The sequence below is a fragment of the Antedon bifida genome, chromosome 5 (genome assembly GCF_963402885.1).
Source record: "Antedon bifida chromosome 5, ecAntBifi1.1, whole genome shotgun sequence".
NCBI lineage: Eukaryota > Metazoa > Echinodermata > Crinoidea > Comatulida > Antedonidae > Antedon > Antedon bifida.
The window spans coordinates 31,985,933-32,006,235 of NC_136230.1; the positions used below are offsets into that span (position 1 = coordinate 31,985,933).

At 33.0% G+C, this 20,303-nt stretch overlaps 3 protein-coding genes across 5 annotated transcripts; 2 read left to right on the forward strand and 1 right to left on the reverse strand.

Moving 5' to 3' along the window:
* Window positions 1–689: 689 nt before the first annotated feature.
* On the forward strand, window positions 690–7,021 carry LOC144843716 (BBSome complex member BBS7-like). Its single transcript, XM_078700615.1, has 15 exons — window positions 690–782; window positions 1,073–1,194; window positions 1,295–1,423; window positions 1,678–1,853; window positions 2,580–2,839; window positions 2,991–3,057; window positions 3,224–3,404; window positions 3,764–3,848; window positions 4,150–4,252; window positions 4,429–4,699; window positions 4,988–5,190; window positions 5,358–5,522; window positions 5,621–5,834; window positions 6,169–6,292; window positions 6,449–7,021. Exons 2-15 carry the CDS (start codon window positions 1,159–1,161, stop codon window positions 6,586–6,588), a joined length of 2,154 nt encoding a protein of 717 aa, XP_078556741.1. The 5' UTR covers window positions 690–782; window positions 1,073–1,158; the 3' UTR covers window positions 6,589–7,021.
* Window positions 7,022–8,765: 1,744 nt separating this feature from the next.
* On the reverse strand, window positions 8,766–18,147 carry LOC144843723 (septin-11-like). Of its 3 annotated transcripts, XM_078700632.1 has the most exons (11): window positions 18,130–18,147; window positions 16,856–16,926; window positions 14,704–14,842; window positions 14,269–14,382; window positions 12,344–12,425; window positions 11,820–12,078; window positions 11,288–11,377; window positions 11,095–11,191; window positions 10,616–10,784; window positions 10,290–10,422; window positions 8,766–10,049 (listed from the first exon to the last, which is right to left on the reverse strand). In XM_078700632.1, the coding sequence occupies exons 2-11, from the start codon at window positions 16,892–16,894 to the stop codon at window positions 9,879–9,881; spliced, it is 1,293 nt and encodes a 430-aa protein (XP_078556758.1). In that variant the 5' UTR covers window positions 16,895–16,926; window positions 18,130–18,147; the 3' UTR covers window positions 8,766–9,878. The 3 variants fall into 3 exon arrangements, with proteins under 3 accessions (XP_078556758.1, XP_078556756.1, XP_078556755.1); XM_078700630.1 differs by lacking the exon at window positions 18,130–18,147 and having other exon boundaries at window positions 16,856–16,986; XM_078700629.1 differs by lacking the exon at window positions 18,130–18,147 and having other exon boundaries at window positions 16,847–16,935.
* LOC144843734 (uncharacterized) lies at window positions 17,441–19,068 on the forward strand. The gene is made up of 2 exons (XM_078700649.1): window positions 17,441–17,549; window positions 18,432–19,068. The coding sequence occupies exon 2, from the start codon at window positions 18,433–18,435 to the stop codon at window positions 18,784–18,786; it is 354 nt and encodes a 117-aa protein (XP_078556775.1). The 5' UTR covers window positions 17,441–17,549; window position 18,432; the 3' UTR covers window positions 18,787–19,068.
* Window positions 19,069–20,303: the final 1,235 nt, after the last annotated feature.

The window sequence follows — 20,303 nt, forward strand, 5'->3', positions numbered from 1 at the left end:
ATGCGTCGTACATCAAAAGGGAATTTTTAGTAATTTCACAATAAAACATTGAGTATTATTATTAAAAAAATACCGAATACAGATATTACATAGTCATAAATATTTCAATTCCAAAAAGAGTTACAGTAAGCATAAAAATTATCTGGTGAATATAGCATATAGTTATACGTTCGTGAATGAAGGTTTTTATACTAAATAGATAGAGGCCTGATTTTATTTTAATGAAAAATCAACCATCCATCAAATCATTACATAAATCTTTCTAATCTCTATCTACTTCTTATTTCATTTTGTGATGTATGAAAATCATACATTATTAAATATATGGCCATTACGGGGCCATTACCTTGGTGGTCCCCTGGGTGGCCAAATGAAAAATTCATCTATGAATTAAATTTTTATCTATTTTATGTAATGGTGGTAGGCTGCCAAATTAAACAAACAAATGAAAAATATATACAGTTTTATAGTTTTTTTGTTATCATTTAAAAAAAAAATAATTAGATCATTATTCGCAGCTGTACTCTTTTGCTTTTTAGGGGTACGGTAAGAAGGCGGTAAAAGCAGTTCTTTGTGGTGTGTGGTGCCAGGTAATAAAATAAAGCAAAGATTTTATATATAGCAGCAGCAGCAGCCGGCCTGACACTGTAATATAACTCACCAAGAGAGGGCGTAATCGATAAAAACAACTAAACTCATTTTTTGCTGCGTCGCTCCGCAACGAATGACGCTTTTAATTATATTATATATATAATTTACTATGCTAATAAACTAGTAATAAGGTAAATAATTATAAGTGATTTTTCTGACTAACTAGGATTAGTTAATAAATGACCTAGTACCACGATCGTCTGTATACTACCTTATAAAAAGGTTAGCTAGCTAGGCCTAACTAGAGGTTTGCCTACGTCCACTCAACTCAGATGTCAATACAAAACTCAAAGAAACAAGAATCAAAGACGTTTCGGCCCAGAAAGAGACGATTCGGCCCACTTTTAATCCGTTATTTAATGTTTTTATGTTATGTTTAATTTGTATGTATTTATCAATTGATTTCAAATTGTTATTGTAGAGAATGCCTTGTCTCACTTACAAGGTACAGTAGAAGTAAAGCAGTAATATTTTGATTGAAAAAACAAGCGTAAACAAACTCAAACGATGGAGCTCAATTTAACACGAGTTGACTATTTACAGGTAAAATCACATAAAATAGTAATTATAATATTCGAGTCTACTTCTTCAATACAATATTTTGATTTTATGTGTTTGGTATAAAAAACGCTTCTCGTACTAGGTTGGAGTGACTTGTCCACGCACAATGCGTTTGCTGCCAGAGAAGAAAACTAAAGCAGCGCAGAAGGTTGCTGTGGGGGACCAAGAAGGTACCCTTCATTGTTTTGGCATGAAAAAGGGTGAAATTGTGGTATGTATTGTTTTTGTACACCTTCAAACCATGCATGGAGTTTATTCATTCATTCATTAATTTATTAATTTTCTTTATTTCGAATAGTACATCCATATACAAATCATACAAAAACAAAAACAATTTATACCTCCATGTTCAAACAAAGCTCATCAATTTAGCTGTGTACTTACTGGATATATGTCCACTTACAACTTTGAAATCAATCATCATTGAGCGATGGTTACGGTTATTTCATGATTTTTTTTCTTTAGCAAAATTTTAAGACTCTACCTGGTGCAAAGATAAGCAGGCTGGAACTTGGTGGTCCTCTTGACGCTGTTCAGGAGAAGATTTTTATTTCATGTGGGTCAGAGGTCAAAGGCTTCAGCAAAAAAGGAAAACAGTTCTTGGGATTTGATACTAATCTGACAGAAAGTATTAAAACAATGTAAGTGTAACATTATGGTAGAAAACATCACTTGTATGTTATGCATCTCATCTCTGAAAACTGTTTAGAAATCAGAGGCTAAGTTTGATACAGCATTAAACAACTCTTGACAAAAGTGAGAGAAGCCATTATGATTTATAATGTATTTATAGGTTCCAAGAGTGTTCAATCAATTGACCAATCAAAAAATAAACAAAGAACCAATCAAACTCAATCAAATGATAAACAAAGAACCAATCAAATAAACAAAGAACCAATCAAAATCAATCAAATAAACAAAGAACCAATCAAACTCAATCAAATAATAAACAAAGAACCAATCAAAATCAATCAAATAAACAAAGAACCAATCAAACTCAATCAAATAATAAACAAAGAACCAATCAAATAAACAAAGAACCAATCAAAATCAATCAAATAAACAAAGAACCAATCAAACTCAATCAAATAATAAACAAAGAACCAATCAAAATCAATCAAATAAACAAAGAACCAATCAAACTCAATCAAATAATAAACAAAGAACCAATCAAACTCAATCAAATAATAAACAAAGAACCAATCAAATAAACAAAGAACCAATCAAAATCAATCAAATAAACAAAGAACCAATCAAAATCAATCAAATAATAAACATAGAACCAATCAAAAACAAATAACCAATCAAAATAAGGAAGATGATTTTTCACTTAAATTGATTAATGGTTTCAATATTTGCATTCTCAGGTGGGTGTGTGGTAGCCACCTGTTACTTGGTGGTAGCTACATCTTCAACCATTACATAGACTGCAAAGATGAGAACTACTTCCTTTCAAGTGACCACATCAATGATGTCATATGCCTGCCGTTGAAAAAAGTCTCCAATGTGACTCCAATTCTTGCTTGTCAGGATCGAGTGCTGCGTGCAATTGATGGCTCTGATTTGTTGTACGAGGTAGAAGTTGCGGGGCCACCACAAACGATGGCGCTTTTTGGAAGAGATGGAGGTTGGTAGTACATGTATCTCTCTATCTTCTTGTGTCCTGTCCTTTGTGGATGTTGATTAAATATGGTCATCTCCAAAAAAAAAAAACTCTTTGCATGAATTGGACTCTTTCAACATTCTACCTTGGCTAATAATAAATTTTTTTCTTTAAGGTGAAAATGGAGATGAAATTTTGTACGGAACATCAGATGGAAAAATTGGATTTGTAGAAATAGGAAGGTAAACGTCTTATATAAATCTAGTCACTGGATATTCTCCTAAATCCTACTACAGTCAACTCTCTCAATACTGGACTCTGAATATTTGGCCAGCCCAAAGGTGTCCGATATTGGGAGAGTTGACTGTCCAACATGTCTAATACTGTTTTACTTTTCTCATTTAACAGAGAACATCCAATTCATAAGTGGGAGATTACGAATGATAAGAGAAGAGGTGGCATTCAGTGTATTGATACTTATGATATTACAGCTGATGGTGTTCCTGATATTTTAGTTGGTAGAGATGATGGACAGGTGGAGGTGTATGCATATGACATGGCAGAAGACCCAACCATGAAATTTAGCCAAGTAAGCAATGTTGTTGCTCATCCAGTGAATGAAACTTTGGTTGCAATTTACAGCTGCTTTCAAGTCCTCACATACATAAACAGTTTTTTTTTTCATTTTATTTATTTCGTCAATTAAAAACATGATAATACAATACAAATAAACTTAACAAAACCCATGACAGGATTAAACAAAAGCAAACTTAGTTGCTGTACAAATTCTCTCTGCCATCACGGGTGACATATAATAGACAGTATAATAGATTAATCAAGTCATTAATGTACTCTACTTTTAATTATAAGATAACATTTTTTTCACGCACATTTATTTTCAAATAGTGTGTGAGAAATCTAATATTATCTTGTATCTGTTCTTTTTAGTCTTTAAGTGAAAGTGTTAGCTCCATTCAAGGAGGAGTTGTTGGATCGGGAGGTCACGATGAGGTCGTCTGTTGCACATATGCAGGTAAAATAGTTTTTTAAAAATTCCTTATTATTTAATTCAATAGTTTACTAAACTTAAATCATATTCAATCCTATCTAATCCTATTCAATCAAATTATTAATAATAATAATAATATTTATTTTCACAAATAATAAAGCAAAATACAAAGTAGCATAATAAGTATACAACTGATAATGAACATAAATAATATAATTCAAATACACTGATTTAATAAAAAAAAAAGTCATTAGATATATTTATCTGAACATACATTACAAATACAGAATATATGAATATAATTTAAGCGTATTCTGTTTTACAGGTTGGATACAAGGGTTAACATCTGAACCACAACAGAAGGCAGTGGGTCCAGGTCAAAAGGTCGCAATAAGTGAAGAATCACAAACAAAGATAACAGCGCTCAAGTAAGTCAAATCAAATAAACATATATTTCCATTTCACTTTAAATTTAAATTTTGAAAAAAATATAATAAATCATAATTTTTTAATATGGTTATAATTATTAGTACTATTACTTTTTTCAAATTGCATAATAAAAGTAAAATAGTCCATTTATAATCACTAAAACTACTTTGTGCAGACATGAAATGGAGGAGTTGCAACGAAAAGTGATTCATGAACGTGAAGTCTATCAGCACGCAGCCTTATCAAAGAAGGACGGAATATCTGCCCTCCCACAATTCAACATTAATGACCACTTCACCTTAAACAAGGATGACGCCAGTTATAATTTAAGCATTGAGGTTCAAGTCGCAATAGACAATGTACTGTTACAGAGTGATGTACCTATTGACCTTTTAGATGTCGAGAAAAACTCTGCTGTTATAAGCTACAGTGCATGTGATTCTGAGGTGACTTTTGTCTTCATTTTTAAAATCTTAATGCAAGTAATTCAAAACTTTCCCTATACAGATTGGTAACTAAAAAGAAACGACCACCAAGACCACCAAAAGATAACTGGATGAACCAAATAAAATAAAGACTTAAAAGAAAAAAATGTAGATATTAACACAATAACAAACCATCCTGCCCTAAACAGAAGAAAATGAAAAAAATCACAATGTCTGAATGACTGGAAACGTTTAAAAGAGAAAAATTGAACTAAAATTTACAGTTATAGGTTTTTATCTTAATTTAAGAATGGAAACTTTTTATTGGCAACGTACCGATGTCAAGCAAACACAACAAGACTGGAACTAAAGGTCAGGTCAATCGAGGGTCAGTATGGCGTTTTGCAGGCATACATCACTCCACGAATTCAGCCCAAAGTCTGTCAAGTGCGCCAATACCTCATAAAACCACTCTCCTTGCATCAACGTATACACAAATTGGATGAATCGAGGTAAGTGGATAACATCTGTGGCATACATACAGAGATTTAAGGGTAAAGGAACTGGATGTCCCTACAGTGTTCACACTTGTCATTAAGTTAAAAGTTAAACTTATTTGCTTCTTAAAATGACTTTATTATGATAACTATATGATTTGTTTCCTCCTTTGTTTTGTCAGAGTAATGAACACCTTGAAGCTGACAGGCAATTTCAGCCTAGCAGAAATACACTCGTGGGTGAACCAGTGTCTACCTGAAATTCCAGAAAGGACACCACCGGGGGACAGCGTCCGCTTTTATTTTATGTCTACATTCCTGGAAACACAACTAGACTGCTCTTACAGGTAAAAGCTCGGTCTACACAATCAACAAAATGTGATATGAACACGATGATGTCATATCAATCCTTTGACCTACAATGATATATTTTTTATCTCTACAGAAAAGGAGAGGGTATTTTCCGATCAGACAATATCTCAACGATTTCAATCATGAAAGATGTTCTAACAAAAGAAGCAACAAAGAGGAAGATCAACCTCAATATTTCTTACGAGGTTGTGGATGACACAATTCCTGCAACGCTCTGGAGGATCCATCCTAAGCTGGAGTACCAACTGTTATTAGCAAAGAAGTTCCAACTTATTGAAGCTCTTAAGGTAAAGGTTCAGACTTATAACTGGACAAAGTGTTGCGGTTTAGCCCTCAACACCAAACTAACCTTCAATAGTTACCACACTTACAATCAGTTTATGACGGAAACGTTGTAGGCCAAGGTACCCACAAAGTGGTTTAGGATGTCTACCAGCCCTCAACACCAAACTAGCCTTTAAGAAGGATAGTGAATGAATTCGCTTATGGTTATCCTTGGCCTTATCATTTGCCTAAATATAAAGACAACTGACAACTTACAATCTTTTAATTTATAACTGAAATCTGAAAAGGCACTGATAGACTTTTTTATAACATATGTTTAAATATTTCATGTTTTAGGAACTTCAAATTCATGAGCAAGACTTAACGTTTATGTCACCGGAGTATCGACAAATTTTGGACGATGCTGACAAACTACAAGAAGAATACAAAAAGCAACCATGCCGTCTAGAAAGGTTATATGGTAAGTCATAGCAGAATAAGATATCTTATCTGATAACATTATCTATATTTTGTGACGACCTGATGTGTATAAACTTTGCTAAAAAAAGTTTGGCGATGTGAAAGGGGTATTTCTTGACTCAAAACTGATTAATCTACTTTTTTGTCTTTTGAACAGGTATGATTACTGATTTGTTTATCGACAAGTTTAAGTTCAAGGGGTCAAATGTCAAATCAAAGGTTCCTCAACTACTTGAAGTCTTGGATCATTATGAGGTTGAAAATCTGATGGAATTCTTCAATACAGGAGGCAATTGAACAATTAACTAATAACTTGAAACAAACCTTTTGAAACATCTAATTTATTGTAGTAGTGTATAAAGATATACAGTGATCCATGAAGTACAACCCAGAAACAAAACAAAGAAATTGTCCGTCCCATTGGCACGATATTCTAAATGTTTCCCTGTCATGACAGCAAAAAACACTAACTACAACTATGTATTTACTATCAAGTGGAATATACGATAATGAATTTAGATTTTAGATTAAACTTGTTTATTGCAAAGTTATAAAGAGTCGTGTAATATGTCCACAATTTTGAAATATGAGAGTTCTATGTCCTTAAAATAAAGTGCTGAATTTAACAAAATGTTCTATATTTTGCATTATAAATTCATTAATACATTTAGGGGGCCGGGGTGTTTCACCTATGCATTAGTGTCTATTGGAGAGCCTGGAAGTATGTTTTGGTGTTTCTGGGTCAGGTTTGCCCCATGCTTCGTAAATTGTATATATTTATATATAGATATAGAAAAGATGTACTTATGTTGTGATGTATCAATTTGTACCAATTTGAGGAATAAACAAAATATGAAAATTTATGTTGTGAACTTGGATTATTACAAAATAAAATGTTGAGAATTGGTAATATATTACTCACACCGGTATCAAAAGCTCATAATTTCATTCTAAGAAATACTGAAAAAGAACCAGTTTTATTTTAAGCAAATTTTTAATATTTTGAGCATTGTGAATGGCTCCTTTGAGCATAAAAAAATGAGAGTCTACACTATCAAACTTTATGTGAAAAAAAATGTGATGTGCCCATATATGGACATGATGATGTCATATCACTACTATATTTAAGCATCACACTTTTTTTTGTCAAACTAGTTTGATAGTGTAGACAGAGCTTATACAACACGTTTACATATAAAGTACATTCGTCCAGCAAAACACCCAATTTGGAAAAAAAAATATTTGTTCACTATATAAAGAATAGAATTGTAAAGTAAAATGTTAGCAACGACGGAAGAGTGTTATATACTGTTATGTATAAATTGAATTGCTGGATAAGATTAAGATCACGAGGCCCATATGGCCACCAAATAAGAATTAATAATCATATGCTAGCTAAGCTAAATATTTACCGTAAAAAATAAAGCGATAGTAAGTTTCCTACTTACATGGAATTATCACCTGTAGGCCCCTACTATGTATTCCGTATTAGTTTCACTACCCTTGTCATGCTGGTTCTTGGCCTAGGCCTACCGTCTTCTTCTGTAAATTGGTAGGCCTAGAATATACTATTTGTTTAGTACACATAGCAGTTAAAATCCACATAGAACAGTACACGTTTCCAAACGCAATCGCTAAAACTCTTCCTTTACATCCTTTGTTTTGGTGAAAAAATCATACGTAATTCTAATACTATTTTGTTTCTTATCAAGCAACTCCGTGGTTGTTGTGGTTTGTGTGCACGTGTGGCATTTTGTTTTGGGAATTCTCCCATCTGTGATCACGGAACATGATTGGTGAAATACAACCACGTGATACCATTTTTTAACTTGGCGGAAAATTTGAACGTCCCTGTTTACACGTGTATCGTTCGCGGCGACCATATCACTATCATGCGGTGGTGTATAAAAAGAGAGAACAGAAATGATGATAAATACTAAAAAAAAACGATTTATGGAGATCTTTTGACATGCTAATGTTACAAGTTGTATTAAGATTGAAAATGTAATTAGATTCACGAGAACAATTCATAAACAAAGACTGAGTCTTGAAAATATTATATGGACTATATTTTATTAGAAACAACAGTTTACATATTACTATTAACAATTATAGAGATTTGAACTAGTGGAAGAAAATACATTTGAATGCACTGGGATGCATGTCCTTCTGATGTATGCTGTTACTTCTCCTGTCAACAAAATACATAATGTAGATATTGAAGCGTATACATTAACAGATTCCAATCTGAGTGTCAAAAAAGAATCAGTTCGAGTTTACCGTGTGTTAGGCTAAGATGTAATTAAATTATAGGTTGCATAGGCATATACATTTCAATAATAAATAGATAGACACAACAGAGAGAGAAAACATTAACTGAATGTTGAGGTTTTTTTTGTATAAATGTATTTAAAAATTACTGTTTTTACGCAATTGAAACATGTTAGCTTATATTATATTAATGGCAACAATAATTGATGCAGGCAGATCTATCACATTTATGTAAGCCACACAAAAGGCTATTAAAAATTTAAATGAGATCTGTTTACTGATATTCTATAAAGAAGACAAGCTCAAGACCATATGACTGGAAGCCCACTACATCTGCTAGATTCTTGGTCGAGCAACACAGTAGGTTTATCATCCAACTGGACTGTCTTGAGGAGATCTAGCCCCTCGGACTCCTCACTATTTCTATAAGAACATTGGAGCAGAGCGCAAGCAGTTTAAAGATCTCATATTCAATTGAAAACAGTGCAACTTGTTTTAAGCAAATAATTTAAGCATTTCTACATACAAAACAATTTCTACTTACATAGATTCCGCATTGGTTTTTAAGCGCTACACAATTTTATGAAATGATGCAAATGTTTTATTTATACTTAAAAACTATCAATCTACAAACACACAGATTCAATATATAATTTACACATAATGAAGTATGGATGGACACCCTACTTAAATATAAAACATTTAGCAGGTTTTGGCAAAGAAAGTTGCATATTCAACATCTTAACTAATAATAAACTGATTAATTTCTAAAAAGACAATTATTTCATTCATCATTTTTGTTTAATCTCTTTCGAATTTGATGAATTTTGCATGATAGCTGAACAATATTGCGCTTTCATTTTTGCTGCTACAATGTAAATATTTTAAAAAACTAAAATTATGAGTATTTTAAATTTGATAGTACGATAATAAATAATCCCCTTGAGGTATTACTAACATTTAACTAAATATTAACTTATTATTATTATTGTTTATATACTTTTAAATAATAAAAACTAATGATTATTATGTGGGAAGAAGAGAGTTGTAATTGGATTAACACATTTATTGGTCTAGCCAATAAAAAGCATAAATAGTAGATTGGACAACTTATATAAATATAAAAAGAACAATACAAATAAAATGGTGGTCCAAAGTATAAACAATTTAACCATGTGGATGGATCACACGGACTGTTTAGAACCAGGTGAGAATTAGCTTAAATTGGTTAATACCAGTTTAAACTGGTTATAACATCTTCAAACTGGTATAGAAATAATGCTCTATAAAGAGTGAACTGCTTTTATACAGAATGTTTATTTCTTCTTTCCCTTCAAAGTGGTGGTTTGGGCAGCCATTTCTTCGGCATGAATTTGCTTTTGTTTGTTAAATTGGTTTATTTCTTCTTCCAACTCTCTCTTACTGTCCTCTAATTTCTTCTTCTCTTCAGCATGTTGCTTTTTCAGTTTCTCATATTGATCATGTAGCTATAACAAATAAAAAAGTGTGTATACTATTTTTTAAAACATAAATCACCAATGTTATCTAATGCATTATATCGGCATGTATTGTTTTCTGTAGAGGGCCTCTTCCTATCAGCTATACTGTCGCTATTAGTGCTACCTCCGTGAAATAAATAAACATCAAAATCATTGTAACTTCATGGAGATGTCTCCTTGGTAACATTAAGATTTTTTTCATTTAATTTGTAATTAATTTATGTGTACCTCTTTTTCTTGTTGTTTAAGCTGAGCTTCCTTTTCTTTCACCTTCTGCACAAACACATGCCTCATATCATCTTCTCTCGTCTGTAGCTCGTGCATATGCTGCACACGTTTTGCTTCGTAGGTTTCCTGTAAACTGGTGGCAAAATGGTACAATTTGTGTAATTATTCACTAGTAAGGGTTGTGGTACATCATTTGTACCATAACAATCGCCGTAATTTGTGAGGCATTCACAACATCACTTTATTCGTTTTTGGAGACACATGGTGTACGGCAGACCATTTTTTACTCGCCATGAAAGCCTTTAAACTGAGAGTTTAAGTCTTACCTGATTGGTTTGTTGCCTGGTCCTTTATCTTGGAATCCCATCTCCTCTAGTTTACAACGTCTGTATAATTCATAATGACTTGTGTGCGTCTCTTCTATCAGGTCTTCCATATTTGTCCGTATCAACATCTCCCGCAGTTTCACAAAATCACAATGATTTTCATTCTCAACTGAAAATATTATTTTAAGATGAGATAAAACTTTATTGTCATGACCACAACAAGGCGAACATGAGATTTGTTTTCCTTGATACTTATATTACACACACAACACAGAAAAATATATATATATAAAGACTAAAATTAGAAAACGCACATGGTTACAAGAGGGATAAAAAAACTTTGAAATGTTGAGTTAGAGACATGTATTGAGTTAATTAAATGTGTCCAACTCAACATTTAATACAAAAAACAAATCTTTTAGGGGGTTGTGTGCGAGTTTAAGTGGATACATGAACAAATGCACAAAACAAAATCTCACCTAGCACAGTTCCCCATGGGTACTGTCGTCCTCGTACCATCTTGTTGCCTAGTTTGATTTCTTCTGTGCTGCCAACCACAGCAAATGGAAGATGACCCTAAAAATGAAAAGACAGGGAATGGTATAAGTACCACCTTTGAAATGTATCATTAGCTTACATCATCAAAAAATTAATCTGAGAACATGTGCTTACATTCATTGTTGTGTTAAGTCCAGAGACAGCTTCATCGTCGGTAGGAAATTGGTAGATTTGGACGCCATTTGTTACAAGTTCGTTCATAATCTATAAGACAGATATCGTATTTTGAGTATATAAATTAAAACAAATTACAATGACGTCAAATAATGTTACAAGAAAAAAACTTGAAAGATGACGGATTGTAAAAACTGTAATGTATCATCCAAGGTATTCAAATAATTTTTATTTTGGATCATCCAAAAGAAAAATTATTTGAATACTATACAGAGATCCAGATGAACCTTTTTACTATCATCCAAAGTGTTATTGGATGTGGTCAACACAAATTTGTAATGCAAGAGCAATCAGAGAGACCTTAAACCTAATGAGTTGACAGCCAGTCTTAATCCCTGTCTACACTATCAAACTTGATGTGCAAAATGTAATGTGCCCATATATGGACAGGATGACGTCATATCACTACCATATTTGGGCACATCACACTTTTTTTTGTCAAACTAGTTTAATAGTGTAGACAAAGATTTACCTTAATTTTAAATTTGTGAAGTTCACTCTTTGATATAGTATCTGCCTTGGCAATAACTGGTATGATGTTAACCTTGCTGTCCAGTTTTTTCATAGTGACCAAGTCGAGTGATTTCAGCCCATGTCCAGTTGGGGCGATGAAGTAAAGGCAGGCGTGAATTCGTGCGTCATGGTACGAATGTATGGAACGACGGATTTTTAATTCCTCTTGTAGATAATCTTCAAATTGCTGATCAATGAAGTCAACAATTGGTTTGTAGCTAGAAAGATTTTTAAAAATGTTTTATGTAATTAGAAGCACACATTTCTAAAGTCAAATATTACAAAAAAATATAAATATCATGGATACAATTTGTTTGTGCTTTATAAATTTGATAATAATAATTGATTATGTGTAAACAATTGTTGTCATCAAACCAATGGTACAAATTACGAGATTAATAATGGATTATATTGTAATATAAGAATGTACTTAAAATTACACTAAATATATTTAAGATATAATGAAACCAATATTAAAAGTACCTTTCTTCTTTATTGATTTGATCTCCAAAGCCTACGGTATCAACAATGGTCAATTTGAGTCGCACATTACTCTCTTGAAGCTCTGTACAAAGGAAATGAGAACCACATAAGAAATGGCTTAAACTTAAATGGCTGACCTAAACATCAAGGTTACAGTTCATGGTAACATTTATGCATGAAGGATTTCCTCTGTGGTCTATGTAACCAGTCAAATATACCTGTCTACCTCATATCCTGTAATATACTAGCAATTTATTTTATGTATAAAAAGACCATTGAATTCTATAAAATTGCAACATAGAAAATATTATATAAAGAAAATTGTACAAATTAAAGGTTCAATTTAAAATAACAAAAATAAGGGATATATATAAAAAATATGTCAAAAAATGAAATAATGAAACATATATCCACCGCCCACTATTTAAAATAACTGCTGCACATCAGACCCCGACCTGCGTGCAACGACAAACTAGGAAGGTGTCAAATGTGAACAGACACCAACTAAAATCTGGATAAACGCTATATAACAAAAAAGAGGAAGTAATTTATGGGGAAAATACACTAACATGCTATGTTTTGCAGTTTTAAGTAGCTCTTGGACTTTGGATGATGCAGTACAGCTTATTATAGGATAATGTACTGTTTGGAGATGAATTTTATCTCAAATTTAAGATCAACATTATAAAGCTGTAATATATTTTATAAAGAAGTATTAATACAATCATTTATGTACACAATGCCTCAATATTATAAACTTTGAAGATTAAAATTTGCATATGACCTTTATGAGTCATCACAGGTCAGGTATAATATCCCTGAGGCATAATACTGAAGAGTGTGGTTGGTGGAGGTCACTCAAGCATAAAAATTCCCTTTTGTGTCAATGCCCACAATTGTATTAATGAATCATATGAAAGGTATAACAATAATACTATTCAAACTAATTCAATTTGATGACTTATAATTAAATATGTTAATTTTCAAACAAATATTATGTGAATGAAAATGTGCTTCATTTTGGTAGATCTGTAACTCATCAGAAGTGTCTCTTCACTTTGCATTAAACATTGCACTACATTTAAAGTCGAAACATTATTGGCATTCAAAAAGGAAAGCTTTTGGTGAAATTTAAGTGCAATTACAGAAGAATCAAAAGAGAAAATGTTTAATATCTATTTATAAGTCAAACACAGGATTTGAATACAGTGCCATTTAATCTCAAATAAAAACTACTGTTACCAAGTTGTGATTTATATCTGGTAAATTAAAAACATTCTTTCAATTTCTGAATTTTGCCATGACTAAAGATTTCAAGATTTGTTAAAAGTAAAATAATCTAAACAATAATGATATCAATCTCTTCATAAACAAATAAAAATTGTTTCCTTTCAACAAACAGCCTGTCAAAACTCTTTGACTCCTGTAATGAAAAATACCTTGCTCATTCAGGTGTGACTGAGATTAGTTAGGATATATCTTTTTGATTTCATAGCTGATAAGGGTGAAGTATTATAGATTGACTCAGTTAAATATTAAGAACTTTAAAACAGATTGGACGACATTTTTAGAGAATATGAGGTCCAAACTTGGTCTGCAGTATTTTCTAAATAGATGTTAAATGTATTTCTAAAACTAGTGCCATTAAATTGTACTCCTTCTGCTGCTGGGCAGTTTCTACTTCTGCCGCTGGGCAGTTTCTACTTCTGCTGCTGGGCAGTTTATACTTCTGCCGCTGGGCAGTTTATACTTCTGCCGCTGGGAAGTTTCTACTTCTGCCGCTGGGCAGTTTCTACTTCTGCCGCTGGGCAGTTTCTACTTCTGCCGCTGGGCAGTTTATACTTCTGCCGCTGGGCAGTTTATACTTCTGCCGCTAGGAAGTTTGTACTTCCCACCACTGGGCAGTTTCTACTTCTACCACTAACCATGTGTCTTGGTGCAGATTTCCACTCCAGGTAAGTCGTGTCTTGCAGGTGAGCTTTCAAACTGTGTGTTGAAGAGTGTATCCATCATGGTGGATTTACCAAGGCCAGTTTCTCCTGTAAGTGATATGGTTCAATATTGTTAAATCATATTTTGGTAAATTACTACATTAAACATAAAGTATGGTACAGTATTTGAAGATACAGTTACTTCCATTTAAACACTTATACTAAAAGCGGTCTTCTTCATTATCAGGATAATAAAATATAGCTGTGGAGAGCAACGATCAATCATCCTTGGGACAGTTTCAAGCCAAAACTTGTTCTTTTTGGCATAAGTGCAATGAACAATTATCATTGTAATGGCACTATACAAAATAGAATGATTGATTGATGGCATAAAGTTTATGGATGTTGTGTTGTTTGATGGATACATACCAATACATAGAATGTTGAAACAAAAGCCCTGGGCAACTGATTTGTTGACTAACTGATCTGGAAGGCTGTCGAAACCAACATGGCCAGACAGATGTAGGTTACGGTCATCTTTTGGCTTTGGGGCTAATGGAGGTGGTGCCTACAAAATAATTTGATTATAACAAATTTATTGTAAACAAATAATAATTTCACATGTAAATAAAACTCGCTGTTTTATTGAGCTTTCTTTAAATGATTTACATAAATAAAACAGCCCGCATAAAAATAATTTTTACAAATTAGGAAAATCACAACACACAACAACACAACAGGCCTAGTCTAGCTTAGATAAGTAAATAGGCTATATATTATTATTGATTCTTGAAATAAAAATAAGTTTTTCATCATCATCTTCCTCCTAAAGTATAGGCTTAGTAGGCTATACTGTGCATAACCTCAATTACAACAATTGACTTGAGTATATAGGCCTAATATATACCTAGGCTAGGTACCTGCAACTTATGGTGACACGCCCCTTTTTGATGTCGCCAAAAAAGTGTGACCTGATATTCAGTTCGCGCTGAAGGTCCTTTTTAAAAAAAATCTTTAAAATTACTTCTGGTTGGCTAATGATGACATTATTGGTACCAAAATGTCAACAGGGAGTTGTTCTACTGCTGGGAAATTTTTTCTTTTCTTTTCTGATGTTTATTTCATGAGTTACAACGATTCGAAAATATACCTCATCAAAACACGTCTTTTTTTCATAAAAATTGAGTTAGTCCATTATTTTCATGTTTCAGTCCATATACTACATGCTATTACGATTATTTTGACATAAGTTTTGTGTATATTGATAGATGTTACAATGGAATTTTTAGATGTTGAAATTTTGTATTTTTTCCACATGTTTACCTAGGCCTAGCATAGCATAGGATGTAGTGTTAACGCAGGGATGTAACTCCCTGGTTAAAGAATAGGCCTTTGACGATCTAGGCTATGTCGACTCCTTTGTATACATAATATATTTCACTCTAAATCACTCTAAATATGTTTTAAAAAGTAGGAAATAAAATAAAACAATGTTTGATTTATAACATTCAATTATGTTTTGGTACTAAAGTTGTTAGAATACAGCGATTTTAAAAGATTGCAAATAAATATTTTTCATTAATAATAATAACCCGTATGAATATTAGTACGCTAGGTTGTCAGTTTACAATGCGGCCAATCAGAGTGCGTGTTTTTACCCAAGCTGGTGTGGATTTGGGTGTGCAAGTATAGTATGTTTGTGAATATCAATTCGACTGAAAGACAATTTGTAATAATTTCGGGGAGAGGGGGTTGGTGTTGTCAGAGGGTAGGGAAAAAGTTGTTATTTTTATAAAGTAATTGGATTTGGGTGTGCAAGTATAGTATGTTTGTGAATATCAATTCGACTGAAAGACAATTTGTAATAATTTGGGGGGGGGGGGGGGTTGTCAGAGGGTAGGGAAAAACTTGTTATAACGTAAATGGGTTTGGTTGTTGTTGAGAAGAGATAGATTCATGTTTGGAAAAATAATAAATTTAAATAATAATTTAAAAACAATTTTTAAGAATATTGCACTTCATTGCCACACTTTTTTTTTCTTATGCATTGAAATGCCTATACTGATTTTTTATGAAAAAAAAACATTAAAAAAATTATAAAAAATTACCATGTTGACGAATTTTAATTATTTTTGTGTTATTAAATTTCTATTTTTTTCCTTCATTTTTTGATGTATGACTCGATCTGTTTCAATAAGTTTGAATTTTCATGTTAGGTACCTACCTAGGCCTAGAGTCGCACATACATGGGTCTGGTCACATTTATTCAGCTGGGCTTCCTAATTTTACTACACAAATCAATCATAAGTACGATCAGAGTAAAATATTAATGCGACGTATAGGAAACCTAGCCCTCCTCTACCAATACAATCAACTAAGGTCGATCATCAGATAGCAGGCGCCCACACACCGCAAACCCACAACCATTTTTTAGGCCTAGCCGATGGCAATTTATTTGCTTGTTTATTAAGTATATATTTACATTAAAACAGCAAAAAGTAACTTATATAATTATTGGGTTATAAATTATAAGGTAGTAGTCAAATAATAAAATATTGGGATGATAAATGACCTTTTTTACCTCCTTTTTCGGTTCTTCTTGCGCCTGTTCCAGTGTCATCTTTATCCGTATTGTATTTCTTTGACCGCTCCCTGCTGAAACAACGCCCTCAATCAGAGCCAATGTTTGGTGGGAGCATAGCGGGCAGTATTATAGAAAAGTAAGATGAATCTTGTCCTTTAAAAAAAATCCCCATATCTTCATTATGGTCCTCGGCTGTCGCTATCTAAATGTTATGTCCTTAATTTATAATAGATTGATTGAATTCAATTTTTTTAAATTGTTTGTTTCAAATGATTAAATGTAATGTAATTAAAAGAACATGTTCGATATCCAGTTCAGATGAATATTCACAAAACAGACCTTTTTTACACAAAAACTGCTTATTTTAATTTACATTTTTTACAGGTAGACCTACATTAGAAACTAATTATGCACACTAATTATACTTATTCATTGTTTTTCTTCTGTGTTATGTAAATTAATTATTGCAATTGAATTGTTATAATAGTATTTTTAGAAATTGTTAAATACGGTACATAATTACGGCAACTATAAAACACATGTTCGATTCATTGTGCATAATTTGTACATGTTTAACAATAGTTTTTAGGTTAAGTTGTGGTATTTAAGGAACACATAAATGTGTAATTATGAGTTGAAGTAAATCCAAAGGCTGTGTTCAATAAGTTGGCAGTAATCATCACAAAATCAGGTAAATATACTGCGTCAAATATACTGCGTCAAATATACTGCGTCAAAATTCACATTATGGATTCTTGTTGCTCGAACATGGTGGAGAAAGTTGGTGCACGCACGTTCTCCATGTCCACTATTATGGCCTACAAAAAGTAGGCCTAAAGTTCTTTTTTTAGACAAGGGTGCTTGTTTCGGAGGAAACACTTTAACAAGAACGGAAACCGTTTCAAAACCGGTAGGCCTGTTTCGAGATCGGAATCAGTTTTTTTTTCTTCTGGCAATAAAATATTGTTCTTTTGTAAGGACTATAAACCGTAGGTCCAGTGTACACATCTTCTCGGATAAGGACTATAAAGCGTAGGTCCAGTACGGTACACATCTAGCTCATGTTCACTTTAAAGAACCTAGTACATCTTCCGAGATGAGTAGGATCACAGCCACTGATCATAACTGGGCCCTACGGGAGACCAGTCTTGGACTGAAGAGGTCGCCCAGTATAAATAAAATATTTAAATCAATATATGAACTAAAGTTTTGTTAAACTCAACATTAATGCAAGTGTCTATGAGTGCTCGAGAATTGTATAAATGACTTACCATATTGTTGTTGTTACAAATGGCGGACTTGCAATATATCCGTGCAACTCATCTCAGAAATTGGTGACCAGAACACGATGAATCCATTGCGTCGTCATCGAAGTATCCACCCTTTGCGTTTAATTAAAAGAGCATTTTATTGATCCTCGCGTATGTTGGAGGTTTCCAAATTTGAATGCATTTGAATAATTGTATATTGTTACTGTTATGTATTTAACTGAATGAAAAAGTATTTTTATCTTTGAGATTTAATTTATATTATGTGGTTTAAATAAAATGAAATGATATATTTTATTTTACAGTATGGTCTTGTTAAAATTACGGTTTGTGCTACTTATTATCGGCATCATTTCAAATGAGGCTCGTGGATGGTCAATCGGCAGACATAAGAGGCAATCAGGAGATGACATGCCTGACATACCTGACGGCGATCGAATTCATCTCAAAGGCGATGGAAATGGCACAGGCGATGGCGCCGAAAGAAACCAATACCTCGATGATTTAATAACTCGCCCGAAAAGTAGTACAGACCTAGAAGAAATAGGAAGGCAACATGCCGACCAGGATGCCGACAACTATAGGAATTTGTCAGATAAGAAACAGTCGGGATTCAAGCTTCCAGCAGAAGGACTGGGAATGACGCGTAAACATGAATGATGATCGAATGAGACTCAGAATTAGGCGAAATTGCTCTTTGAGATATTTGCAATTTAAAATTGCTATCCCGGAATGTCTATTTTTTGGTGTTTTTAAGTTTTAAAAATACTTCAACATTAATGTGTGGGTAATTAATGTTTAAACATGAACATTATATAAAGTTATACATTAACATTTTTTAAAATACTTAGATTAAAGCGTTTTAATAGGCCTAGTATTCATAAATCTAGGCCGAATCCATAAGCCCACATTCCCAAAATTGCTTTCACCCTACCCTGACAAAGCCTAATTTAGCTCAATCATAAAGGCTGGTATTCATGAAAGGGGACTATCTTTAGTCCTGGACTATCCTTAGTCCTGGACTATCTAGTCCAGGACTAAGGATAATCCTGGACTATCTTTAATATGGTATTCATGAAACCTGGACTAACTAGTCCTGGATTAAGCCATGGAAAATTACAGCAGCTAGGTGGTCCATGATGTTTCCTTCTAAACTTGTTCTAAACACGCTAGCATTGCATTCGCGTACTACGCGTCCAGGGCATAATTTACCCTGCACAAGTTCAACTAGAGGTCAGATTACAGATTCTACACACAGTACATGTACACGTGTGTGACAGATGCCTGATGAATAAATAGTAACATAAAACAACCAATTTTGCCATTAAACCAGAAGCATAAATGAAATTATTGGAAAACAAAGTAAGTCTTGAATATTTAAAGAAGACTCTTGTGTAATTTTATTTGAATTTCATGTAAAGAAATTGAATTTTAAGGCGAACTTCAGGCCTAGCATATGCCTAGCTGGCTAGCCTAGACTTAGTAGTAGTAGGCCTACCTTGTTGGCCTAGCCTACCTCTCTCTAGGCCTACCTAGACTAGCCTAGGCGCAACTACTATCTAGGCCTAGTATTCCTACCCACTATTCTACCTATAGTCCTAGGCCTACACTAATTTCACTAAAAATATGGCCTATTACCTAGGCCTAGGCTAGTTCCAGTAGTAACTACTGTCTACTCTTTTCTTTAGATCTAGACTAGCCTAGGCCCTAGCCTAGCTAACTACTAGGCCTATATTATATATAGGAGGATTCTAGGCAGACTCCTTCTACTACTGCTACTACTAGTAGTAGTGCTACTATCCAAAGGGCTAGTACTAGGGCTAGTACTAGGCCTAGTAGTACTTTTTTATATTTTGTTTAAAAAAATGGATGCATCATTTGTTATTAATTGTTTGTCTGTTACAGTAGGTTGATTCATAATAATAATAATATGATGATTAAATTTAAAAAAAACTAGGCCTAACCTAGCTAGCTGCAACCTTGTCCATCTAGTTCCTACTACTAGACTAGAGTAGAGCAATAGCCTGCCTTCTACTAGCTATTTAATTGAAGATCTGTGTTCCATTAAATTTAAAATGAGATATCACATTTAAATAGTGGACTACCTTATATATAATTATTTCAAATGTTTTATTTATTTTTGTTAAATGGTGAACCTAAACAGCATACAGTATGCA